Source organism: Sus scrofa, chromosome 6 (genome assembly GCF_054392235.1).
Source record: "Sus scrofa isolate SSC_HxYL_T2T_F1_AM1 chromosome 6, Sscrofa_HxYL_maternal_Yorkshire_Landrace_v2.0, whole genome shotgun sequence".
Classification (NCBI taxonomy): domain Eukaryota; kingdom Metazoa; phylum Chordata; class Mammalia; order Artiodactyla; family Suidae; genus Sus; species Sus scrofa.
The window spans coordinates 18,555,686-18,582,780 of NC_139388.1; the positions used below are offsets into that span (position 1 = coordinate 18,555,686).

Consider the following 27,095-nt stretch of genomic DNA (forward strand, 5'->3'; position numbering starts at 1 on the left):
GGCTTCTGAGAGTGGGGGTGGTAAAGAGGAGAATAAAAAAAGAGGCAAAACATGTTGACAGACTAAAAGTCTCTCAAAGTTAGATCTGCAGAACTCCTGTATCAAAATTATCTCTAAAACCGGCTTTAAAAAATGCAGGATTATGGGTCCTATTCCATAGCTCCAGAATTCCAACCTCTTGGCGGGTGGCGGGGAGGTGGGGGAGACCGATTAAGAATCTGCACATTGGCAAATACCTCTATCTCTTTGGCATGCTAAGTTTGCAAATCACAGACTCAACTACGGTATTGACAGTGGGGGCTGATGGAACAGGAAGAACCCAGAGCTTCTCAATAGGAGGAAGCGACGGGACTGGTCCGGCATCTGTCAACTACTCCCTCTACTCCGCGCTCTGCTGCCCTCAATATACACACTCGGGTCTGGTTCACCCCTTGTCCGTCTCCCTTCAAGGTGTGTGAAACCTGTCTGCAGAGCAGGCGACCTCGGCCTGACCAGGCTAGGAGAGCGTATGAAACGCGCGAGGGCTCCTTCGCCCCTTCTCTCTCCGGAATAGCCCCCACCCGACTTCGACACTAGGGAATCGACGAGCTCCGCGGGGCGTCGACTTAGTGCAGGCAGCACCAGTTCCAACTCTTCCCGTCACCCCCGCTTCCCGCCCCCTGCCCAACTCACCCGCGGAAGGGCTCACTACTCTTGGCGGTCCCTCTCTCCGCCCGGCCCCACGTGCGCGCGCGCTCGCGTGCTCTGCCCCGGAAGTGCTCGCGGCGCAAGGCCGGAAGTGCGCAGGCAGTGCTCGCGGCGGCGGCGACGGCGGCGGGAGGTTCGGTTGTCGCCCGTTGGCCGCGCGGCGCCGCGCTCGGCGGCCGCCATTGCAGGTCAGGCCGCGGGCAGGGAGCGTGGGAGGCCGCGGGGAGCGAGGGCCGAGCCGGGGATGGGGTTGAGGGTTCGAGGGAGCGGGAAGCTAGGGAGCTGGGGCCGGGCGGGGCGCGCGGCTCGCTGAGAAGAATGGCGAGCCGAGGGGCGGGGAGCGCCGGGCGGGGGAGGGGCGGTCGGGAAGGGGGAGGGGAGCGGGGAGGGCCGCGCAGAGGTGGGGGCGACCCAGAGGGGCCCCCGGAGTAGGAGGGCTGGGAATTGTGGGGAAGGAAGCGGTGTGGAGTCGGAAGGCGGATGGAAAGAAGGGTGCGAGCAGGGCGGAGCGGGAGAAGGGCGGAAAGAGTGGCCGAGCGCGGGCGGAGGACGGATAAGGGGGCGGCGCAGGCCGGAACCTCGAGGTATGTGCGGAAAGGGGCTCTTCCCTGGGTGGTGAAGGAGCCCAGCACGCGATGCTTTCGGGAGTCGGGTAGAACTGGAATCTAGGAAGCAGTGGGAATACCAGAAAGGGGACTTAGTGTGGGGTAGGACTCTGAGGTTCTTTCGAGGGGACATTTTAAATCGTGGAGGAAAGGCTCCTGAAAGCGATAACTGCGAGGATGGTTGGAAGGAGGAGACAGTCTGGCGGATGATCCAGGTTCTTTTGTGGGCGGAGTAAGAGACGGGAGAAGAGTCGGGTGGGGTCGGTCCTAGAGGGGCGAAGTACTTTGGAATTGAGGGGGGAAATAGGGAAGAATGAGGGTGGTAGGAATAACGTTTTTAGAGCAGCCTTTGGGAGGAGAGTGAATGGTTTGGGAAGACTATTCTGAGGGGGGGATGTGGAGAAAGGCGGCATAAAGAATGTTTAACTTGGGAGATAAGAGAAAGGGTTAAACATCTGGGTAAGAGGTCCTAGAGAAAGTGTGGGGGTATTTTGGAGGGGGTTGGGTAAGAGAGGGGAAGCGGATTGAGAGGTCCCAGAAAGTGGGCGGGGCTAGGAATGGGAAGTGTTAGTAGCTCAAATTGAAGGCGGGTAGGGGGCCAGCGGAGAGGGTGGAGAAGGTGGGGAGCCTGTGGGAGGAAAACCCAGTACAGAGGGAGGCCTCAAGCAATGCTATGTAAAGGAAGGGGCTTTGGGGAAGATAGTACGCTACAGCAGTAAGAGGAAGGGTAGAGGGGCTGCAGAGTAGCAGAAGATGGAGAAAACTGGAGTAACTCAGATCGACCGAAGCCATCTTTTCCACCCCATTGTCTACAGATACCAGTAATTGATTCCCTCCATCATGGGAATCTTAAAATGTGATGGGAAAGTACCACGTATATGCATAGTGTACACACACGTTTTTGAACACACTCTTCACTGACGAAAAGTTTGGAAGCATTCAATTCCACTGCCCTCCATAACCCCTTTTTGGAGGAGATAAAGCTTCTCATTTAGAAACTAGATTTTAGCACTAAATGACGTAACATAAGCCTGTCAAGATCTTCCCTTTGAAACTTAGACTATCCCCTTCAGTCATGAAACCTCAGAAACATCCTTAATAAAAGTAATTTGTTTTAAATTGTATGTAGAAGTTCATGAGTTCATTTGATGGAAAGGCACACAGAGAAGCAGTTATCATGCTAAGAAAAAGAAACCTTCCGGAACTTAATTTCTGGAGCAGTTTGGTGAACCCTGACTGCCATATTTGAATTGTTCTCCCATTTTGTAAACTTGATTTTATTCTGATAACCTGCTGTTTTCATAGGATGTTTTAGTCCATTGTAAACATTAGAATAATAGATAGCATAAAGACATTTTATTGAACATGTACTAAGAAAATGGCGTATTCCTCCAGGTGATCAATAGCTTGACCCTAAAAGGCTTATGTGTGTTAGGCGGTGTGCTGAAGACTACATTCAGTGTTCACAACAACCCTTTGAGACAGGTTCTTTTTTTAATGCCCAATTTATTGGTGAAGAAACTGAAACATTAAATTACCCCGTCTTACAAAGTAAGTGGCAGGATCACAGAAACGAGGTATGACACCTAAGTTCTCACTTAGGCGGTAAACACAAGTAGTCCCTGGGACTGAATTAGAGCTCAATAAATCCTAATTGTTTTTTCTTTTTTTGCCTTTTTGCTATTTCTTTGGGCTGCTCCCGCGGCATATGGAGGTTCCCAGGCTAGGGGTTGAATCGGAGCTGTAGCCACTGGCCTACACCAGAGCCACAGCAACGAGGGATCCGAGCCCTGTCTGCAACCTACACCACAGCTCACGGCAACGCCGGTTTGTTAACCCACTGAGCAAGGGCAGGGACCGAACCCTCAACCTCATGGTTCCTAGTCGGATTCGTTAACCACTGCGCCACGACGGGAACTCCAATAAATCCTAATTGCTGACCCAGCAGTTTGCAGCCTTTTTCATGTATTTAATTTTTTTTAATAAAAATAATTTTTGAAATGAAGAAATGTAAAGTTAAAGCTTTTATTCCCTTAAAAAAAAAACTGATTGAAAGGGTCTAATAAAAACTTAAAAGACATCATTTAGCTCCAATAAAATTACTTGTAAACTACTTATAATTAGGTTAAACAGTTGAGTCAAAGCCCCTTGTTTCAGTAAACGCTTTGTGTTTTGTTAATCTTCTGCTGCACTTTATTTGGGGGACAGTTACCATTACGAGGATCACTGCTCATGCTCTCTGTAAGACAGTAATCTTAACAATGCAGAAACCAATGGATAAATTTTGTAGATTAGATGATTCAGTGATAGAGAATGTCCTCTGTCCTTTTGGGTTATTTTGCCTTATAGGCTTGTTTTTAACTGCCTACCACTCGAATGTCATAGTTACTTTGATGGCAAGCTATAAGATCTTCCTCATAGGAGGTTTTTTTGCCATCTTGTGAGAGATGCTTTGAGAAAGGCGACATGAAGTTCTCGGTACAGACTCACTGGAGGAGGGGCTGTGTTAGAGAAATGCTGGAGAGGACATTCCCCCGCTACCACTTTCTGGCTATATGATCTCTAAGCCTGTTTCCTCAGTGTAATAAGGGAGTGATGGACAGTGCCTGCATCTTAGAATTGTTTTCAGGATGAAAGGAGAGAATCCAAATAGAAAATCCTCAAAAAGGTTTAGGTATGTGAGAAATGAAGCTTTTCGTTCTGTAAGGATAATGCTTTGCCTGGACTTCCTAATTAAGAAATTGTGGTGGCACTTTGATTTTTCAGGTTTTTAGTAATTAATAGTACTTGACAGTTAAATAAGTTATATCCCAGATTAGTGTGATTGCAGTCAAACCTTTTGGGTCTGGAGTGGTTCTTGTAATGTGGCTTCCTCTTCTCCTGATTTGTGGTTTGAAGTTATAAGGACCACTATCTTGAGAAATAACTGTCTTGACGTCACTCAGGACCGCCACACTAACTCCAAAACTGGGGATGATCTGAGGCAACCTTAAATAAGTAACATTTCTAGAAACCGTGAAGCCTCCCCAAAAAGTTAAATGTACAAAATGCTTTTAAAAATATTTCCTTTACATGACTAAACTTATTTGATTAATTTAGGAATATAAAACTTACATATTGTTTATTTAGCTATGTAAAGACCCAGAAAAATGGGGTAGAAAAAAATTCCCTCCTTTGTACAAGAAGGGGAGGCAGGGAGTCAAAATAATTCATTGCAGGGAAAAGGTGTTCAGTACTTCCACACTCTCCCATCTCTCCAAAGTCCACACTCTAGTTGTAAGCTATGAGACTCTGCTCTGAAATATACTGTATTTAAACATTTTTTTTTGAAAAATGACATCACAAAGTTTTTCCTAGTTCTACAGTTACATTGTCAACTTGGAATTATTCTTTAACCAAAGACCAGTTATTTGGTCCTAGCCAAATCTGGGACTAAACTCAAGGCTCTTGAGAGAGAGGTGCTGGGCAGTCTTTTCCATTTTCTCCTTTTAGTTTCATTATTTGATATAATATATTCATCAAACTGCGTTCAAATGAAGCTCTTGATAAAGCTGCAGTTTCTACACAAGCAGTACTTTAGAACAAAGACGTATAAATTGTTACGGTTATTTTTAAATGTTGTTGGAATGAGTTGAGACTGGGGAGTTAGAAATCTTTTTCACAGGAAATTTTCATTATGTTACTTGTTATTACTAATAGACTTTGGCTTGTATTATGCTTCTTCACCTCTTTGTTTTCCTGCTAACTTTTTCTGCCTACTCTTAAGGGGATGGAGCCAGATTGGGCTGCATGTTCTTATATCCTTTTTAGGATATCCTCCACCCTAAGTGAAATACATAATCACTTTCACTTCAGTCAGGTGTATTAGCAAAGTACCCAAGTGTACCTACCTACTCTTGAGAACTATTGCCCAGAATAGTATTCTTAAGGAACAAAATAAAGAATAATATGATTCAGGCAATAGGGTGTTTTAAGGTGCTGAAGTGGATTTTTTTTTTTTAAATAGTAAGCCTCTTTATTTTTTCATCTTTGTCTTTTTTTTTTTTTCTTTTTTTTTTTTTTTTAAAGGGCCGCAACCGCAGCATATGGAGGTTCCCAGGCTAGGGGTCTGGCAACACTGGATCCTTAACCCACCAAGCAAGGCCAGGGATCTAACTTGCATCCTCATGGATACTAGCCAGATTTGTTTCCACTGAGCCATGACAGGGACTCCTAAAGTAGAATTTCTAAATTCACCAAAGGGATGCCTTCCCTACATTACTTACTAATTTAGTAAATACACCCTTATGTACATAAATGTAGCCAGATCAGTCCGCAGGCTCCTATGAGCTAGACTCTTAGAAGCAGAGTGTGAACTTCATTTGTATTCACATCTCCAGCATCTCATTAAGTCTACCACAAGTTGTTACTGTTGTGAGTGTATAGAGCAGGAGAATGACTGTAGGCCACAGAATTCTTTTTTTTTTTTTTTTTTTTGTCTTTTGTCTTTTTGTCTGTTGTTGTTGTTGTTGTTGCTATTTCTTGGGCCGCTCCCGCGGCATATGGAGATTCCCAGGCTAGGGGTTGAATCGGAGCTGTAGCCACCCACCTACACCAGAGCCACAGCAACGCGGGATCCGAGCTGCGTCTGCAACCTACACCACAGCTCACAGCAACGCCGGATGGTTAACCCACTGAGCAAGGGCAGGGACCGAACCCACAACCTCATGGTTCCTAGTTGGATTCGTTAACCACTGCGCCACGACGGGAACTCCTTTTTTTTTTTTTTTTTGTCCAGAATTCCTAATTTCAGAAGAACTGCTAGTATTGATGTCTGCCAGCATCAGTAGGTATACTCAGGCAGTGCCTTCTACATAAGTGGGTAGAGAGCTCTGTGTGCTTTTTGAAGTGCCTGAAGAAATTAGCAAGCAGGTGCAGCTGCTCTTGACCCAGCTACCAGGGATCTTTTCCTTTACCCACTTAGGCCACTGTTTTGAATCCTGTTGTGACAGGAGACTGTCCAAGAAATGGGGAATGTACTGAAAATATTTCTGCATCCCCTTTTCCTAAACAGTGTAAGCATGTGGTTAGAAGCATTAAAAATTAATCTCTTTCCCTGCCATGGTCTTCCTAGAACATGTTGTGTATATGTGATCTGTGTGTACCTTTATTGTTTCTCTTAAACCACTGGTATTTTACTAAAATTTACATTCATCATGGAAAATATACTGTATCATCAGTCATCAAAGCTTATTTACAAGTGCTCTTAGTCTATAGGCATTGATTAACCTTTAGAGACCACAACTTCACTTAGAGTTATTGAGCCTTTTTTGATTCATGGCTAAAATGTACCATTCTCTAAATTTTGGCCAAAATTATGGTGACTTATTTAACCCATTCTTTAAAAAATTAGCTGTATGTCTATAAGACATTTTCATACATGTTGTACATGGTCTTTACAGTAGTTTAATGAGTCAGACAACCTAGGTTTTAGCCCCATACTCATTAAGTGATTTGTGTATGATGACACTTAAAGAGTTGCACACTAGGAGGCTAAAACCTGAATTTAGGCCTTCTGATTAAAAAAATTTTTTTTAATTTAAGTATAATAGATTTGCAGTGTCGTACCAATTTCTGCTGTACAGCAAAGTGACTTGGTTATACATATATATATGTTCTTTTTTCTATTTTTTTCCATCATGAGCTATCCCAGGAAATTGGATATAGTTCCCTGTGCTGTACATAGGTTCTTGTTTATGCATTCTAAATATAATAGTTTGCATCTACTAATCCCAGAGTCTCAGTCCATTCCTCTCTCTCCCCTGTTTGTAGATAGGTTCGTCTGTGCCATATTTTAGATTCCACATATAAATGATGTGTGGTATTTGTCTTAATAACTTAATTTGCTTGGTATGATAATCTGTAGTTGGATCTGTGTTGCTGTGAATGGCATTATTTCATTCTTTTTTATGGCTGAACAGTATTCTATTGTATATATATACCACATCCTCATCTATTTCTCTGTCGATGGACATTTAGGTTGCTTCCATGTCTTGTCTATTGTGAATACTGCTGCTGTGATTGTATGGGTGCATGTATTTTTTTAAAAAAACTCAATGAATTTTATTATCTTTATAGTTTTACTACCATCATCACAACCCAGTTGTATAACATTTCCATCCCAAACTCCCAGCCCATCCCTTTCCCCACAACCTGTCTCCTTTGGTGACCATAAAATTTTCAAAGTCTGTGAGTCAGTTTCTGTTCTACAAATGAGTCCATTGTATCCTTTTTTTAGATTCCACATATATATGGTAGCATATGACGTGTGTCTCACTAACTTCACCTTGCATGGTGATTTCTAGATCCATCCATGTTGCTGCAGATGCCATTATTTCATTCCTTTTTATGGCTGAGTAATATTCCATTGTGTATATATACCACATCTTCTTTCTCCACTCCTCTGTTGATGAACATTAGGTTGCTTCCATTATCTGGCTATTGTATATAGTGCTGCATTGAACATTGGGGTACATGTATCTTTTCGAGTCATGGTTTTCTCTGGATAGATGCCCAGGAGTGGGATTGCTGGATCAAATGGTAATTCTATTTTTAGTTTTTGAGGAATCACCATACTGTTTTCCATAGTGGTTGCACCAATTTAAATTCCCTTTTCTGCACAGCTTCTCCAATGTTTATTGTTTGTAGACATTTATTTATTTTGCATTTTAGGGCTGCACCTGTGGCATATGGAAGTTACCAAGGGTCAAATCGTTTTATACCTACACCTACACCACAGCTCACAGCAACATCAGATCCCTGACCCACTGAGCAAGGCCAGTGATTGAACCTCTATCCTCATGCATACTAGCCAGGTTGTTTCCACTGTGCCACAATGGAAATTTCATGTTTGTAGACTTTTTTTAAATTTAAAAAAATTTTTTCTTTTTTGTCTTTTTGCCATCTCTTGGGCCGCTCCCGCGGCATATGGAGGTTCCCAGGCTAGGGGTCTAATTGGAGCTGTAGCTGCCAGCCTATGTCAGAGCCACAGCAACGCGGGATCCGAGCTGCGTCTGTGACCTACGCCACAGCTCATGGCAATGCCGGATCCTTAACCCACTGAGTGAGGCCAGGGATCAAACCCGCAACCTCATGGTTCCTAGTTGGATTCGTTAACCACTGCGCCACGACGGGAGCGCCTGTAGACGTTTTGATGATGGTCATTCTGGCTGGCGTAGGGTGGTACCTCATAGTAGTTTTGATTTGCATTTCTCTAATAATTAGTGATGATGAACATCTCTTCATGTGTTTTTTGGCCATCTGTATATCTTCTTGTCTGTTTAGATCTTCTGTCCATTTTTTGAATTGGGTTAGTTTTTTTGGTATTGAGCTACAGGAGGTGTTTATAAATTTTGGAGTTGAATCTCTTGTCAGTAGCTTCATTTGCAAATATTTGCTCTCATTCTGTGGGTTGTTTTTCGTTTGGTTTAGGGTTTCCTTTGCTGTGCAAAAGCTTTTTTTCTCTTTTTTTCTTTTTAGGGTCGCACCTGCAGGATATGGAAGTTTCCAGGCCAGGAGTTGAATCAAAGCTACAGCTGCCAGCCTACAGTACAGCCACAGCAACATGGGATCTAGGTGCATCTCAATGCATACCACAGCTCACAGCAATGCTGGATCCCCAACCCACGGAGCGAGGCCAGGGATCAAACCTGCATCCTCATGGATACTAGTCGGATTCATTTCCACTCCACCACAGTGGGAACTCCTATGACAAAGCTTTTAAGTTTAATTAGGCCCCATTTGTTTATTTTTGTTTTTATTGTCATTATTCTAGGCAGTGGATCTAAGAAGATATTGCTGTGGTTTGTGTAAGAGTGTTTGGCGTATGTTTTCCTCTAATAGTTTTATAGTATCCTGTCTTATATTAAAGTCTTTAACCCACTTTGAGTTTATTTTTGTATGTGGTGTTAGGGAGTGTTCTAATTTCATTCTTTTACATGTAACTGTCCGGTTTTCCCAGCACCACTTATTTATTTATTTTTTTGTCTTTTTAGGGCAGCACCCATGGCATATGGAAGTTCCCAGGCTAGGGGTTGAATGGGAGCTGTAGCCACCAGCCTAGACCACAGCTACAGCAACACAGGATCCAAGCCATGTCTGTGACCTACGCCACAGCTCACAGCAATGCCAGATCCTTAACCCATTGAGTGAGGCCAAGGCTCAAACCTGTGTCCTCATGGTTACCAGTCAGATTCATTTCTGCTGAGCCACAATGGGAACTCATGCAGCACCACTTATTGAAGGGACTGTCTCTCCTTCATTGTATATTCTTGTCTCCTTTGTCATAGATAAGTTGACTGTAGGTGCTTGGATTTAATTCTGGGCTTTCTCTCTGTTCCACTGATTGATATTTCTGTTTTTATGCCAGTACTATACTATTTTTTTTAACTCAATGAATTTATTACATTTATAGTTGTACAATGATCATCACAATCAAATTTTATAGGATTTCCATCCCACAACCCCAGCACATCCTCCCACCCCCTGAACTGTCTCCTTTGGAAACCATAAGTTTTTCAAAGTCTGTGAGTCACTATCTGCAAAGAAGTTCATTGTGTCCTTTTCGCAGATTCCACATGTCAGTGGTAGCATTTGATGTTGGTGTCTCATTGTATGACTGACCTCACTTAGCATGATAATTTCTAGGTCCATTCATGTTGCTACAAAGGCCGGTATTTCATTCCTTTTAATGACTGAGTAATATTCCATTGTATATATGTACCACATCTTCTTGATCCACTCCTCTGTCAGTTGACATTTAGGTTGTTTTCATGTCTTGGCTATTGCAAACAGTGCTGCAATGAACTTTGGAGTACATGTGTCTTTTCAAGTCATGGTTTTCTCTGGATAGATGCCCAGGAGTGGGATTGCTGGATCATATGGTAGTTCTGTTTTTAGTTTTCTGAGGCATCTCCATTCTGTTTTCCACAGTGGTTGCACCAATTTATATTCCCTCCAATAGTGTAACAGGGTTGCTTTTTCTCCACACCCTCTCCAGCACTGTAGACTTTTTGATGATGGCCATCCTGGCTGGTGTGGGGTGGTATCTCATAGTGGTTTTGATTTGCATGTCTCTAATGATGAGTGATGCTGAACATCTTTTCATGTGTTTTTTGGCCATCTGTAGGTCTTCTTTGGAGAATTGTCTGTTTAGAGCTTCTGCCCATTTTTTGATGGGGTTGTTTGTTTTTTTTGGTCTTGAGCAGTAGGAGGTGTTTATAAATTTTGGAGATGAATCCCTTGTCAGTGGATTCACTGGCAAAGATTTTCTCCCATTCTGTGGGTTGTCTTTTCGTTTTGTTTAGGGTTTTCTTTGCTGTGCAGAAACTTTTAAGTTTAATTAGGTCCCATTTGTTTATTTTTGCTTTTACTGTCATCACTCTACGAGGTGGATCTGAGAAGATGTTGCTGTCGTTTATGTTGGAGAGTGTTTGGCCTATGTTTTCCTCTAAGAGTTTTATAGTATCTGGTCTTATATCTAGGTCTTTAACCCATTTTGAGTTTATTTTTGTGTATGGTGTTAGGGAGTGTTCTAATTTCATTCTTTTACATGCGGCTGTCCAGTTTTCCCAGCACCATTTATTGAATAGGCTGTCTTTTCTCCATTGTATATTTTTGCCTCCTTTGTCATAGATTAGTTAGCTGTAGGTGCATGGGTTTCATTCTGGACTTTTTTTTTTTTTTCCCCCTTCATTCTGGACTTTCTATCCTGTTGCACTGATCTATATTTCTGTCTTTGTGCCAGTACCATACGGTTTTGATGACTGTTGCTTTGTAGTATAGTCTGAAGTCCAAGAGCCTGATTCCTCCAGCTCCATTGTTCTTTTTCAGGATGTCTTTGGCTATTCTGGGTCTTTTGTGCTTCCAAACAAACTTTAAAACAAACTTTAAAATTTGTTCGAGTTCTGTGAAAAACATCCTTGATAGTTTGATAGGGATTGCATTGAATCTGTAGATTGCCTTGGGTAGTATAGTCATTTTGATAATATTGACTCTTCCAATCCAAGAGCATGGTATGTCTTTCCATCTCTTTGTGTCATCTTTGATTTCTTTCATCAGTCTCTTACAGTTTTCAGAATACAGGTCTTTTGGTAGGTTTACACCTAGGTGTTTTATTCTTTTGAATGCGATGGTAAACACGATTGCTTCCCTAATTTCTCTGTCTGATCTTTCATTGTTAGTGTATAGAAATGCTGTCAATTTCTGTGTATTAATTTTGTATCCTGTGACTTTGCCAAATTCATGGATGAGCTCTAACAGTTTTCTGGTAGAGTCTTTAGGATTCTCTAGGTAGAGTATCATGTCATCTGCAAATAGTAATAGTTTTACTTCATCCTTTCCAGTTTAGATTCTTTTTATTTCTTTTACTTCTCTGCTGTGGCTAGGACTTCCAAAACTATGTTGAATAGTAGTGGCGAGTGGACATCCTTGTCCTCTTCCTGATCTCAGTGGGAATTCTTTCAGCTTTTCACCATTGATGGTGATTTTAGCTCTGGGTTTGTCATATATGGCCTTTATTATGTTGAGGTAGGTTCCTGCTATGCCTGCTTTCTTAAGGGTTTTTATCACAAATGGGTGTTGAATTTTGTCAAAGGCTTTTTCTGTGTCTATTGAGAGGATCATATGGTTTTTATTCTTCAGTTTGTTAATGTGTTCTGTCACACTGATCTGTGAATATTGAAGAACCCTTGCACTTCTGGGATAAATCCCACTTAATCATGATGTATAATCCTTTTAATGTATTGTTGGATGCATTTTGCTAGTATCTTGTTGAGGATTTTTGCATCTATGTTCATCAGTGAAATTGGCCTGTAAATTTCTTTTTTTTTTTTTTTTTTTTTTGGTATCTTTGTCTGGTTTTAGTATCAGGGTGATGGTGGCCTCATAGACTGAGGATCCCTTCCTCTGCAGTTTTTTGGAAAAGTGTCACAAGGATAGGTATTAGCTCTACTTTAAATGTTTGATAGAATTTGCCTGTGAAGCCATCTGGTCCTGGACTTTTGTGTGTTGGAAGTATTTTAATCACAGTTTCAATTTCAGTACTTGTGATTGGTCCATTTATCTTTTCTATTTCATCTTGGTTTAGTCTTGGAAGATTGTACTTTTCTAAGAATTTGTCCATTTCTTCCAGTTTTTCCATTTTATTGGCATATAGTTGCATATAGTAATCTCTTATGATCCTTTGTATTTCTGTGATGTCCGTTGTTATTTCTCCTTTTTCATTTCTAATTTTATTGATTTGAGTCTTCTCTTTTTCTTGATGAGTCTGGCTAAGGGTTTATCAATTTTGTTGATCTTTTCAAAGAACCAGCTTTTCGTTTCATTGATCTTTTCTATGGTATTCTTCATTTTATTTCATTGATTTCTGCTCTGATCTTTATGATTTCTTTCCTTCTACTATATGTAGGGGATTGTTTTAAGTTGTTGGTCTCTTAATTGCAAGTGCATCTCCAGTGTCCTGCATTTGTACCCTCCTCTTATGATATCTGATTTTGGTGGCACAATTGTGCATGGATGATTTCGTATCTTTACTGTATATATACCTTAACTGGTGAGCCTTGTCATTTGTGGTATTTTTGTTTCTGGTTGCAGCCTCTTTTCTGTCTAGAGAAGTTCCCTTAGTATTTGTTGTAAAGCTGGTTTAGTGTTGCTCAGTTCTCTTAGCTTTTGCTTATCTGTGAAGCTTTTGATTTCTCCTTCAAATCTGAATGAGAGCCTTGCTGGGTAAAATAATCTTGGTTGGAGGTTTTTTCCTTTCATCATGTTAAGTATATCATGCCACTCCCTTCTGGCCTGCAGACTTTCTGCTAAAAAATCTGCCTATAACCTTATCAGGGTTCCCTTGTATGTTACTTGTTTCTTTTTCCCTAGCTGCTTTCAGTATTTTCTCTTTGTCTTTAATTTTGGTCAGTTTGATTAATATGTGTCTCAGGGTTTTCCTTCTTGGGTTTATTTTATTTGGTACTTGTTGTGCTTCCTGGATTTGAGTGAATGCTTCCTTTCCCATGTTAGGGAAGTTTTTGGCAATTATCTCTTTGAATATTTTTTCTGTCCCCTTCTCACTTTCTTCTCCTGGCACCCCTATAATATGGATGTTGGTGCATTTAATGTTGTCCCAGAGTTCTCTGAGACTCTTCTCATTTGTTTTCAATCTTTTTTCTCTTTTCTCTTCCACATCCATGATTTCCACTAATCTGTCCTCTGCCTCGTTTATTCATTCTTCTGACTCCTGTATTCTGCTGTTGGCTGCTTTAGATGAATTTTTTTTTTTTTTTTTGTCTTTTTGCTATTTCCTGGGCCGCTCCCGCGGCACATGGAGGTTCCCAGGCTAGGGGTCGAATCGGAGCTGTAGCCACCGGCCTATGCCAGAGCCACAGCAATGCGGGATCCGAGCCACATCTGCAACCTACACCACAGCTCACGGCAACGCCGGATGGTTAACCCACTGAGCAAGGGCAGGGACCGAACCTGCAACCTCATGGTTCCTAGTCGGATTCGTTAACCACTGCGCCACGACGGGAACTCCCAGATGAATTTTTTATTTCCGTTTTTGTATTTTGCATCTTTGCTTGTTTATGTCTTGTATCTCTTTGCTCAGTGTTTCCTGTAAACTATCCATCTTTGCCTCCAGTTTATTTCCAATGTCTTGCCTCATCTTCAGCATCAACAGTCTAAAGTCTTTCCTGGAAGGTGAAAATCTCCTGATAACTTAGCTGTTTTTCTGGAGATTTTTCTTTCTCCCTCTTCTGAGTTATAGTTGTCTGTCTTTTCATTTTTATAGGTTTTGGTGTGGTGACCTTTTTACAGATAATAGAGTTGTAGCCTCTTATTTCTGGTGTCTGCCTTCCTTGTGGCTGAAGTTGGTATGGGGGCTTGCGGTAGGCTTCCTGATGGGAGGGAGTAGTGCCTGCCCACTGGTGGATGGGGCTGATTCCTATCCCTCTGGTGGGTGGGGCTTTGTCTCTGAGTGAGATTAGAGGCGGCTGTGTGCCTGGGGGGTCTTTAGGCAGCCTGTTTACTGATGGGTGAGCTGTGGTCCCACCTGGATTGTTGTTTGGCCTGGGGCTTCTCAACACTGATGGGTGCGGCCAGATTTTCCCAAAATGGCCAAGTCCAGAGAAAGGCATGCTGATGAATATTCCCAAGAGCTTTGCTTCCTATGTCCTTCCCCCACAACAAGCCACATTCACCCCTGTTTTCCCAGGAGGTCCTCCAAGAACTGCGATCAGGTCTGACCTAGATTCCTATGGAGATTTTGCTTTGCCCTGGGACCCAGTGCACATGAAAATCTGTGTCCTCCTTTTAAGAATGGGGTCTCCGTTTCCCCCAGTCCTGTGGAGCTCCTACACACAAGCCCCATTGGCCTTCAATGACAGGTGCTCCAGGGGCTCTTTCTCCCAGTGCCCGATCCCCACACGTGGGAGTTTGATGTGGGGCTCAGAACTCTCACTCCTGTAGGTGAGTCTCTGTGAGCCAGTTAGTTTCCAGTCTGTGGGGCTTCCCACCCAGGAGGTATGGGGTTGCTTATATCACACAATCACCCCTCCTACCTCTTGATGTGGCTTTCTTTTTGTCTTCTGGAGTAGGATATCTTTTTGAAAGTTTCCAGTCCATCTGGTTGAAGCTTGCTCAGCATTTGATTGTGAATTTTGTTGTTTTTAGGAGAGAAGTTGAGCTTCAGTCCTTTTATACCATCTTTTTTTTTTTTTTTCCTGGTCTTTTTGCCATTTCTTGGGCCACTCCTGTGGCATATGGAGGTTCCCAGGCTAGGGGTCGAATCAGAGCTATAGGCACCAGCCTACGCCAGAGCCGCAGCAATGCAGTATCCGAGCCACGTCTGCAACCTACACCACAGCTCATGGCAACACCAGATCCTTAACCCACTGAACAAGGCCAGGGATCAAACCCGCAACTTCATGGTTCTTAGTCGATTCGTTATCCACTGAGCCACGACGGAACTCCCTTATTCCACCATCTTAATCCCATCTATTCTAAGTATCCTTTTAGAGGTTGATTTAGAGCACATTTTCTGTATCTTTTTGTTTTCATGATTTTGCTGTTGAAAAAGGCCCCCAAGCCTGCCTAATGTTCTTATGTGCAAGAAGGCTCTGCTGTTCCCTGAGGAAAGGGGGCTACTGTGAGGGTGGTGCTGCAGATGCCTCCCCAGCCCGGAGAGAGGTCTCGGGCCAGCAGGATGGCTTGGGTCCAGCTCATGCCTTTGCCTTTGGGACAACCACCTACTCGGGTGGAAAGCTGTCGAATCCGGGCCAGTATGTCTTGCCCCTGGGCACCGCCATGTTACACACACACAAACGTACCATACTGTTTTAATGACTGTAGCTTTGTGGTAGAGTCTGAAGTCAGGGTGCCTGATTCTTCCAGCTCCATTTTTCTTTCTCAGGATGGCTTTGGCTATTGTCTTCTGTGCTTCCAAACAAACTGAAATATTTTGTTGTAGTTCTATGAAAAATGCCATTGGTAATTTGATAGGGGTTGCATTGAATTTGTAGATTCCCTTTGGTAATATAGTCATTTTGGCAGTATTGATTCTTCCAGTCCAAGAGCATGGTATATCTTTCTCTCTGTTTGTGTCATCTTTGATGTCTTTCATCAGCATCTTAAAGTTTTCAGAGTACAGGTCTTTTGTCTCTTTTAGGGGGATTTATTCCTAGGTATTTTATTCTTTTGGATGTGATGGTAAGTGGGATCTTTTCCCTAATTTCTCTTTTTGATCTTTCATTGTTAGTGTATAAAAATGCAGTTGATTTCTGTTTATTAATTTTGTATCCTGCAAGTCTACCAGATTCATTGATGAGCTCTAACAGTTTTCTGGTAGTGTCTTTAGGATTTTTGTATCATGTCATCTGCAAACAGTGGTAGTTTTACTTCTTCCTTTCCAATTTGGATTTAATGTCTTTTTCTTCTCTGATTGCCATGGCTAGGACTTCCAAAACAATGTTGAATAGTAGTGGCGAGAGTGAACCTTCTTGTCTTGTTCCTGATCTTATTGGGAATTCTTTCAGCTTTTCACCATTGAGAATGATGTTAGCTGTGGGTTTGTCATATATGGCCTTTATTATGTTGAGGTAGGTTCTCTCTGTGCCCACTTTCTGGAGGGTTTTTATCAGAAATGGGTGTTGGATTTTGTCAGAAGCTCTTTCTGGGTCTATTGAGAGAGGATCATATGGTTTTTATTCTTCAGTTTGTTAATGTGGTGTATCACACTGATTTATTTTCGGATATTGAAAAATCCTCGCATCCCTGTGATAAATCCCACGTGGTCATGGTGTACTGTCCTTTTATTGTATTGCTGAATTCGGTTTGCTATTATTTTGTTGAGGATTTTTGCATCTATGTTCATCAGTGAAATTGGCCTGTAATTTTCTTTTTTGTGGTATCTTTGTCTGGTTTTGGTATCAGGGTGATGGTGGCCTCATAGTAAGAATTTAAGGCTATTACTTCTTTTGCAATTTTTTGAAATAGTTTCAGAAGGATGGGTATTAACTCTTCTCTAAACGTTTTATAGAGTTTGCTTGTGAAGCCATCTGGTCCTGGACTTTCAACCACAGTTTCAATTTCACTACTTGTGATTGGTCCATTCTACTTTCCTATTTGGTCTCAATGTAGTCTTCGGAGATTGTACTTTTTTAAGAATTTGTCCATTTCTTTTATGTTGTCCATTTTATTGGCATGTAGTTGCTTGTAGCAGTCTCTTAGGATCCTTTGTATTTCTTTGATGTCCATTGTAACTTCTTTTTCATTTCTGATTTTATTGATTTGAGTCTTCTCTCTTTTTTTCTTGATGAATCTGGCTAATGGTTTATCAATTTTTTTGATCTTTTCAAAGAACCAGCATTTAGTTCCATTAATCTTTTCTATGGTTTTCTTCTTTTCTATTTCATTGATTTCTGCTCTGATCTTTATGATTTCTTTCCTTCTGCTAACTTTGGGTTTTGTTTCTTCTTTCTCTAATTGTTTTAGGTGTAAAGTTAAGGTATTTTATTTGAGATTTTTCTTGTTTCCTGAGGTAGGCTTGTATTGCTACAAACTTCCTTCTTAAAACTGCTTTTGCTGCATCCTGTAGGTTTTAGATTGTTGTGTCTTTGTTATCATTTGTTTGTAGGTATTTTTTAATTTCCTCTTTGATTTCTTCTATGATCTATTGGTTGATCTATTGGTTGTTAAGTAACATGTTGTTTAGTCTCCACATGTTTGTGCTTTTTGTAGTTTTTTTTTTTTAGTTGTTGATTTCCATTCGTATAGCATTGTGGTCAGAAAAAAGATGCTTGGTATGATTTCAATTTTCTTAAATTTACTGAGGCTTGATTTATGGCCCAGAATGTGATCTATCCTAGAGAATGTTCTGTGCGCACTTGAGAAGAAAGTGTATTCTGCTGCTTTTGGATGGAATATTCTGTAAATATCTATTAAGTCCATCTGGTTTAAGGCCTGTGTTTAAGGTCTGTGTTTCCTTGTTGATTTTCTGTCTGTCTGGATGGTCTGTCCGTTGCTGTTAATTGGGGTGTTAAAGTCCCCCTTTATTATTGTGTTACTGCCAATTTCTCCTTTTAAGGTTGTTAGCAGTTGCCTTATATACTGACGTGATCTTATGTAGGATGCATATATATTTACAGTTGTTTTATCTTCTTGGATTGATCCTTTGATCATTTTGTAATGTCCTTTTTCTTTTTTTTTTGCCTTTCTAGGGCCTCTCCTGCAGCACGTGGAGGTTCCCAGGCTAGGGGTCTAATCAGAGCTGTAGCCTCTGGCCTACGCCACAGCCAGAGCAACGCAGGATCCAAGCCATGTCTGTGACCTACACCACAGCCCATAGCAATGCCAGATCCTTAACTCACTGAGCAAGAGCAGGGATCGAACCCACAACCTCATGGTTCCTAGTCGGATTCATTAACCACTGAGCCACGACAGGAACTCCTTTCTTTTTCTTTTTTAATATTCTTTATTTTAAGGTCTGTTTTGTCTGATATAAGTATTGCTATTCCAGCTTTCTTTTGATTACTGTTTGCATGAAATATCTTCTTCCATCCTCTCACTTTGAATTTATTTGTATGTGTCCCTAGAACTGAAGTGGGTCTCTTGAAGACAGCATATATATATGGGTCTTATCCATTCAGCTAGTCTATGTCTTTTGGCTGGGGCATTTGTGTTTAAGGTAATTATTGATATGTATGGGTTTTTTTTTTTTTTTTTTTTGCTTTTTAGGGCCATACCCGTGGCATATGGAGGTTCCCAGGCTAGGGGTCCAACCAGAGCTACAGCTGCCAGCCTATGCCATAGCCACAGCAACATCAGATCCGAGTCCAGTCTGCAACCTGCACCACACAGCTCACAGCGACACCAGATCCTTAACCCACTGAGCAAGGCCAGGGATCGAACTGCAGCCTCATGGTTCCTGGTCCGATTTGTTTCCATTTCACCACAAAGGGAACTGCCGATAAGTATGTTCTTATTGCCATTTTATTAACTGTTTGGATTTGTTTTTGTTGGTCTTTTTTCTTCCTTTGTCTTGTTCTCTTCTGTTGTGGTTTGATGATTAACTTTAGTGTTGTGTTTGGATTGCTTTTTCTTATTTGTGTGTGTATCTCTTGCAGATTTTTGGTTTGCAGTTACCATAAGGTTTTGATATAGGCCTCTCTCTCTCTCCCTCCCTCTCGCTTCTCTCTCTCTACACACACACACACACACACACACACACACACACACACACAGGATTGGTGTGGGGTTTTTTGCCTTTTTTGGCTGGGTGGGGCTGCACCCACAGCGTATGGAAGTTCCCAGGCTAGGGGTCGAATTGGAGCTGTAGCTGCTGGCCTGCACTACAACCATAGCAACACCAGATCTGAGCTGAGTCTGTGACCTACACCACAGCTCACAGCAATGCCAGATCCTTAACCCACTGAACAAGGCCAGGGATCAAACCTGTGTCCTTATGGATGCTAGTCAGATTCGTTTCCACTGTGCCACGTTACAAACTCCTACAAGATTGTTTTAAGTTGTTGGTCTTATAATTGCAAGTGCATTTCCAGTGTCCTGCATTTATATCCTATTCTCAGGTTTTCTGGTTTTGGTAGCATATTTGTGTGTGAATGATTTCCTACCTTTACTATATGTATGCCTTTACCAGTGAGCCTGTCATTTGTAATATTTTTGTTTCTAGTTGTGGCCTTTTCTTTTCCATCTAGAGAAGTTCCTTTAGTATTTGTTGTAAAGCTGGTTTAGTGGTGCTGAATTCTCTTAGCTTTTGCTTGTCTGTAAAGCTTTTGATTTCTCCTTCAAATCCAAATGAGAACCTTGCTGGGTACAGTAATCTTGGTTGAAGGTTTTTTCCTTTCATCACTTTAAGTATATCATGCCACTCCCTTCTGGCCTGCAGACTTTCTGCTAAAATTCATCCAGTAATCTTATTGGAGTTTTCTTGTGTTATTTGTTTCTTTTCCCTAGCTGCTTTCAGTATTTTCTCTTTGTCTTTAATTTTGGTCAGGTTGATTAGTATTTGTCTCAGGGTGTTCCTCCTTGGGTTATTTTGTATGGTACTTGTGTTTCCTGGATTTGAGTGAGTTAGGGAAGTTTTTGGCTATTATATCTTCACATATTTTCTCTGGCCCTTTCTCTTCTTCTGGCACCCCTGTAATTGGATGTTGGTACATTTAATGTGGTCCCAGAGTTCTCTTAGACTGTTTTCATTTCATTTCAACCTTTCTTCTCTTTTCTGTTCCATGTCAGTGGTCTGTCTTCTACCTCGTTTATTCATTCTTCTGCCTTCTGTATTCTGCTGTTGGTTCCTTCCAGTGAATTTTTTATTTCAGTTGTTGTATTTTGCATCTCTGCTTCCTTAACCCTTAAATCTTCTATTTCTTTGCTCATTGTTTCTTGTAATTTATCAATCTTTGTTTCCAAGATTTTTTTTTTTTTTTGGGGGGGGGTCATCCTTTTAGGGCTGTACCTGCAGCTGTTTCCAAGATCTTAAATCATCTTTACTATTATCAGTCTAAAGTCTTCTTCATGGAGGTTGGTAATCTCCAGATCACTTAGCTGGTGTTTTTTGTTTTTTTTTTTTGTTTTTTTTTTTTTTTCTGTTTCCTTATCTGAGTCATAGTTCTCTGCCTTTTCAATTTGTATAGATTTTTTATTTGATCTCCTTTTTGCAGGCAATAGGGTTGTGGCCTTTCTTGTTTCTGATGTCTGCCCCCTTGTGGCTGAAGTTGGATTGGGGGCTTGCTACAGACTTCCTAATGGGAGGGACTGGTTCCTGCCCATTGGTAGATGGAGCTGATTCTTATCCCTCTGGTAGGTGGGGCTTTGTTTCTGGGTGAGATTAGAGGCAGCTGTGTGCCTGGGGGTCTTTAGGCAGCCTGTTTGCTGATGGGTGGGGCTGTTTCCACCTGGATTGTTGTTTGGCCTGGGGCTTCTCAGCCCTGATGGATGGGGCCATATTTTTCCAAAGTAGCCACTTCTAGAGGAGTTCACACTGATGATCATTGTCGAGACCTTTGCCTCCAGCGTCCTCTCACAACGAGCCACAGTTACCCCGTTTTCCCAGGAGATCCTCCAAGAACCACAGACAGGTCTGACACAGATTCCTGTGGAGTCTCTGCTTTGCCCTGGGACCCAGTGCATATGAAAGCCTGTGTACGCTTTTTCAAGAGTGGAGCCCCTTTGCACAAGCCCTGCTGGCCCTCAAGGTCGAATGTTTCGGGGGCTCCTCCTCCCAGTGCCCTATCCCCAGGCATGGGACCCTGACCTGGGGCTCAGAACTTTCACTCCTATTGGTGAACCTCTGTGATACAGTTACTTTCCAGCCTTGTGGGCTGCCCACCCAGGAGGTATGGGGTTGCTTATATTGCTTAATTGCCCCTCCTAAAGTCTCCATCTGGCTTCCACTTTGTTTTCTGGAGTAGGGTATCTTTGTTGATAGTTTCTGGTGTATTTTGTTGAAGGTTGTTCAGCAATTGGTTGTAATTTTCTTGCTTTTATGAGAGAAGGTGAGCTCCAGTCCTTTTCCTCTGCCATTGTAATAATGCATGTATCTTTTTGAATTACAGTTTTGTCTGGATTTTTTCCCAGGAGTGGGGTTGCTGGATTCTGTGGTAATTCTGTTTTTAGTTTTCTGAGGCAATCTCGGTACTGTTTTCCATAGTGGTTGCACCAATTTAGATTCCCACTAATAGTGTAGCAGGGTTTTCTTTCTCCACCCGCTGCCCAGCATTTGTTATTTGTAGACTTTAACCGTGGCCTTTCTGACCTGAGATGGTACCTCATTGTAGTTTTGATTTGCATTTCTCTAATTATTAATGGTGTTAAACATCTTTTCATGTACCTACTGTAGGCCTTATGTTTTCAAATTGGTAGTCTTTCTCCTTCAAGAAAACTTAGAAGAATTTTAAAGTGCTTTTGGTTGTTCTGTTGATGGTGGTGCCTTCTTATCTGTCAGAAGACCTTTGCTCCCCTTAGCCAGTATATTTATTACCTCTTGTCAAGTGGTATCACAGCTGTTACTGTTGCAGAAGTTCTGGCTTATTTGGAGATGTCTTCTTAATTCAGCTCTTCCTAAATGCATGTATGCATGCACGCATGCTTGCCTGATGCCTCTGTGCCTTTTTATTCTCAGTTGGTTTTCTCCTTTCAGAAGGTATTTAATAGGAGTGTAGCTAAAGTTGGATGGCCTAGGTTCTTATGCTGGCTCTACCCCCTACTAGCTGTATGTGTAGCACACACAATCAAGTATATCCCTCTGTAACCTTATCAGGATCCTGTCTCACAGTGGTTAATGATATACCACCTGTATAGATGAATAGCATCTGATTCATAGTGAAAATTGAGTAAATTAGTTGCTGGAGTCCAGTGAATTAACTAACCTCTTGTTTCCAAAGTGTGTTTGGTACTCAAGGGTAAGAGACTCTGCTGTCTTTTTTTTTTTTTTTTTTTTTTTTTTTTGGTCTTTTTGCGTTTTCCAGGGCTGCTCCCGCGGCATATGGAGGTTCCCAGGCTAGGGGTTGAATCAGAGCTGTAGCCGCTGGCCTACGCCAGAACCACAGCAATGTGGGATCTGATCAGTGTCTGCAACCTACACCACAGCTCACGGCAACGCCGGATCCTTAACCCACTGAGTGATTGAACCCGCAACCTCATGGGTCCTAGTCGAATTTGTTAACCACTGCGCCACGACGGGAACTCCGGGTTCTGCTGTCTTATAGTGCTTCTGGCAATACTCCTTTCGCTGGAGATCCAAAACGAAGATTATCGTAGCAGTAAAGAAACCTGTTTAACTTTAATCAGGTGTTTGTTAATTGAGAGTTCAATTACAATATGTTAACTCACTGTTCTACAGCTCATAAACATTGATCTAATAACTGCACCATCTATTCATTTGGAAAGCTGTGCAAAAGCTGTAGTTTAAATCTCCTATCCCTTCAATCTTCCCATTAATCTATCCTAAATTAGGAAGAGAAGTACAAGTTGTTTCAGGCAAAAATGTCTCATTTTAACTCCTTCTTGTAGTGTACTGCAAACTTGCCACCAGGTGGTGCTATTGTAAAAGATAAAGCAGATTGTGTGTCAGGGTATCTTAGTGTCCAAAGATGGGTGAAGTGTTTCCTGAGAGTCATGTCAGAAAGTTAGCTTACCATTCACTAAAGTTGTCTAAAAGGATCTTTTCAGGTCTCTTGTCTTTTAGAGATCCTTTGCACATTGAAGTACAAGATAACCAAAGTGGTAGACGTGAAGTGTATATCACCACCAAAGGAAAAAGTAAAATCTAAGAGAATACTTTGGGTTTTTTGTTTTTTTTAAGTACGCAGAATGAAAAATACATAGAAAGTAAAATTAGCATATTGGCTGTGCAGTGTGTGTCCTGGGTTCAAATCCTGGCTTGTTGTCTAGTAGCTGTGTAACTTTAACTTTCCACCCTGTGGTTGACCTTTGGTAATCTGAGACAGTGTTATGTGCATAATGTCAGTTTTTAAAAGTACATGTTAGTGGACTTGTTAGACGAGTGAAATAAAATGTGTCTAAAGCATTTAGAAAAGTACCTAGTACACAGTAAGTGACAAATATTAGCTATTGTTATCATTATAATAACAATATTACCTATTTTTACTGTTATTTAAAAACATTTTTTTCCTCCACAGCTTCTTTTCAGTTGCTTTTTAAAGATCGAAAGCTCATGGTGCAGATTGTTATTTCCAGGTGAGTACATGTTGAGACTTTTTTATTTAGCTTGAATAATTAGAGCTGTATAGGTTTGAAATTTCCCTGGAGGAACTGGGGTCATCAGGTGCATCTTGCACACCAGTGTCTAGTTCAGTGCCTAGCACTGCCCCCTTTACCAGGAACTTGTGCTCAACGAAGAATTCCCTTGGGCCTTGAATGGTGGTGTAGGACACTATTATTCATCCTTCACCCCTCAAAAATATTGTAACCGCCAGCCCTTTGCTTGCAGTGCTGGGGCTGGAGGCCTGGCAGAATGGGTGCTGATGGAGCTACAGGGGGAGATCGAGGCTCGCTACAGCACTGGATTAGCTGGAAACCTCCTGGGAGACCTACATTACACCACTGAGGTGAGGGGACTTTTCTTTCCCTGCCTAATGCCTCAGGAAAGCAAGCTACACCAAGGTGGTGCTCCCAGGACCCAGAGTGAGGACTGCCCTCAGGTTTGTTGTTCAGGGGCTAGCTCAGCTCCCTGCTTGTTCTCCCCCCACATCCGCAATAGCAGGGAGATTTAACTTGGGGATTCTGGAAAGGTCACAGTCTTAAAAGTAGAAATTCTCTTATCTGGGCTAGAAAGAGTGAAAAAGATATGAGGGTGGATTGTCCAGTGTGTGGCTTCTCAGCAATGGTAGAGGGAGTGGAGGTGCCAGCATTGCCTCCCAAGAGCATCTCTAGAAGGCACCTGAATGTTATGACCTTGCCCTGAACCTCAGGCATCTCATTCTTGTTCTGCCAAAGGGAATCCCTGTGCTGATCGTGGGGCATCATATCCTGTATGGGAAAATCATCCACCTGGAGAAACCATTTGCAGTCCTTGTTAAACATACTCCTGGGGAGCAGGATTGTGATGAGCTTGGCTGTGAGAGTGGCACTCGGTACCTGGTGACAGCACTCATCAAAAACAAGATCCTTTTCAAAACCCGCCCCAAGCCCATTATCACCAACGTCCCCAAGAAAGTATGAAAGAGCCCCGGATTTTCCCTAGAGAGCGGCCAACTCCTTGGACTCGTGCTCCGCTGCCACCTCGAGGACGGCTCGACAGTTCCCTGGGACCACAAGGGGGTCCTGTTTTAAACACAGGCCACCCACTGGGTATGAACTCTGATTCTTTCCTTATGGCAACTGGTTCTCTTGGTGGAAATTTGGCTCCATTTCCGAGGAACCCGTCTTCTTTTCCAACTTCTTCAGGCTCATTGGCTTCAAATCCAGCACCTTTCCCTGCTGGTACTCGTGACCCAAGCATGGCTTCTTTTCCAAGAGGAATGAATCCCACTGGCACAGGTGCAGTTTCTTTCCCACGGCCTGGTGGCCTCTTGGGTCCAGGCCCAGGGTCAGCTCTAAATCCTAGAGCAGGGTCTCTTCCAGGCCCAGGGCCTCTGTCTAACCCAAGGTTAGGGGGTCTTCCAGGGCCAGGTCCTATGTCCAATCCAAGGGCAGGTGGTCTTCTGGGAACAGGTCCTGACCCTAGAAGTGGTGGCCCTATGGGCCCTGGATCTGGACCCAACATGAGAGCAAGTGTCCTGTTGACTTCTGGGAATGGTCCTCCCAATCCTAGGCCCATTGGCTTGGGCCCTGGACCAGGTCCCAATCTGAGATCAGGTTTCGTAGGTACAAATCCTGCCCCAAGGTCAGGAATGTTTCCAGGCCCCAGCCTTGGGCCCAACCCAAGGGCAAGTGGCCTGGGCCCAGGCCTTGGGCCTAACCCAAGAGCAAGTGGCCTAGGCCCTGGCCCTAATCTGGACACCAGAGCAGGTGGGCTCTTGGGCACAGGATCTGGTCTTAACTTAAGAATGGCTGGACCTCAAGGCCTAGATCTTGCTCCCATTCTAAGAGCAGCAGGTCTTTTAGGAGCAAATTCAGCTTCTTTCTCACAGGCCTCTGGAAACATGGGCACAAGCCCATCTTCCATGGCCAGAATACCTGGCCCCATAGGCCCAAACTCGGGTCCTGGCTCTCGGGGAATTGGCCTTCCAGGGCCAAATCCATCTCCCATGTCAAGGGGCCCTGGCCCCATCGGCCCTAATTCAACGCATTTTTCAAGGCCAGCAGGCCCCATGGGAGTAAATGCTAATCCTTTTCCAAGGGGGACAGGTTCAGGGGGACTGAACCCAGCTACCTTCTCTCAGTCTTCTAACACATTGGCTTCCAACCCAGCTAATTTCCAGAGGTCTGCTGGTCTGCAGGGCTCAAATCCAGCAATTTTCCCAAGAGCCTCTGGACCGCTAGGGCCCAACCCAGCTAATTTCCCGAGGGCCACTGGTTTACAGGGTCCAAGTCCAGCTACCTTCCCAAGGTCTACTGGCCCATTAGGCCCTGGTCAGGTTACTTTCCCCAGGTCGGCTCCTGGGCCACTAGGCTCTTCTCCAGCAGGCCCTGTGGGTATCAACCCAGCTCCTTTTGCAAGGCCGACTGGGACCCTGGGTCTAAACCCGGCTTCCTTTCCAAGGATGAATGGCCCTGTAAGCAAGACTTTGGTCCCATTTCCTAGAGTGGGGAGCCTGCCTGGCACAAACCCAGCTGCTTTCCCGAGACCTGGAGGTCCAATGGCTGCAGTGTACCCAAATGGAATGTTACCCCCTTAAATACCATTTTCTCTCCAGGACCACCTTGGTTTCCAGGCACCGTGGTTCTGGGCAGGGCTGTGTTTTAAGTGAAAGGGTAGATAGGGAGCTACAGTCTGAAGTACATAGCTGGGGCTCAAGTTCAAATGACCCGCCCCCCCGACCCCCCAATGCTTCTTTCTTGACTGAAGGTGAAATGTTTGTTACCTATGGGACATGGACTTTGGCAGATGGGAGTGATCCTGCCTTGAAAGAGAATCTCCAGCCTTCCAGAGCCTGCTGTGCTTTTATCCCACAGCTTTCTGCCCATTGTTTCTTACTAGTTTCTTGAATTGTTCTTGTGGACTCTTCCTCAGGGATACATTGGCCTGCAGGTCCCAATTCATATGTAGTCCCCTGCTCACCACTGGAGAATCAGCCCACTGCTTTCTAGAAATGTTGCGTTGGTGAACGGACCATGCTTCAGTAGCGCCGACTGGTCATCATCTACTGCCATACCTTCCCCTGGGGGCTTGAACACAGAACAGGGAGGTGGGTAAACTACTTCCGAGACCCACCAAATACAGTTTTTGCTTGACTGACTGGGACTACAGCTTCCTTCTCCTGGGACTAAGAGGAGGCCAGAGTCAAGGCCCCACTGATCATCCAATTCCTTCTCCACTGGTACTCCCAAATCGAAGAACCTCAAAAATTTAAACTGAAGTGGATGGGACTGGGGAATGGGGTAGGGGGGGTGGGGGAAGGAAGGGGAGAAATCACTGTGCTTTGTTCAGCCTGATGTGAAAGGATGGTTGGTGTTTTTCCTGCATTGTATCTTTTCTTACTGTTTCTTTAATAAATGGGATGAGGGGGCTGTTCAGTTCACTCCCTTTTTATTACCTGTTCCACAGGGAAGGAAGTTTACCCACTGTTTTTTCATTGTTTCAGCTTGGCCACAATCCTACCTGACAGATAAAAATCTTTCACTCAAGGAGGA

At 43.1% G+C, this 27,095-nt stretch overlaps 3 protein-coding genes across 12 annotated transcripts in view; 2 read left to right on the forward strand and 1 right to left on the reverse strand.

Moving 5' to 3' along the window:
* UTP4 (UTP4 small subunit processome component) overlaps window positions 1–885 on the reverse strand; it is a 42,016-nt gene extending 41,131 nt beyond the window's left edge. For 8 of the 9 annotated variants that reach the window (XR_014805586.1, XR_014805588.1, XR_014805589.1 and 5 more), the window contains exon 1: window positions 673–711. Coding sequence is in view for 1 of the 9 variants with exons in the window: in XM_084959745.1 (XP_084815871.1) it covers window positions 429–443; window positions 699–870 (187 nt within the window). In the remaining 8 variants the exon portion in view is untranslated. Of the gene's footprint in view, window positions 1–428; window positions 444–672 lie in introns of all 9 variants that reach the window. The other variant, XM_084959745.1, reaches the window with a different exon arrangement.
* On the forward strand, window positions 781–26,979 carry CHTF8 (chromosome transmission fidelity factor 8). The gene is given in 4 exon segments (NM_001378401.1): window positions 781–875; window positions 23,480–23,537; window positions 23,791–23,908; window positions 24,297–26,979. Coding segments are annotated over 3 exon segments (366 nt in total). The 5' UTR covers window positions 781–875; window positions 23,480–23,514; the 3' UTR covers window positions 24,522–26,979.
* Window positions 781–26,979, forward strand: DERPC (DERPC proline and glycine rich nuclear protein). Of its 2 annotated transcripts, NM_001378402.1 has the most exon segments (4): window positions 781–875; window positions 23,480–23,537; window positions 23,791–23,908; window positions 24,297–26,979. In NM_001378402.1, a coding segment is annotated over 1 exon segment (1,623 nt). In that variant the 5' UTR covers window positions 781–875; window positions 23,480–23,537; window positions 23,791–23,908; window positions 24,297–24,517; the 3' UTR covers window positions 26,141–26,979.
* Window positions 26,980–27,095: the final 116 nt, after the last annotated feature.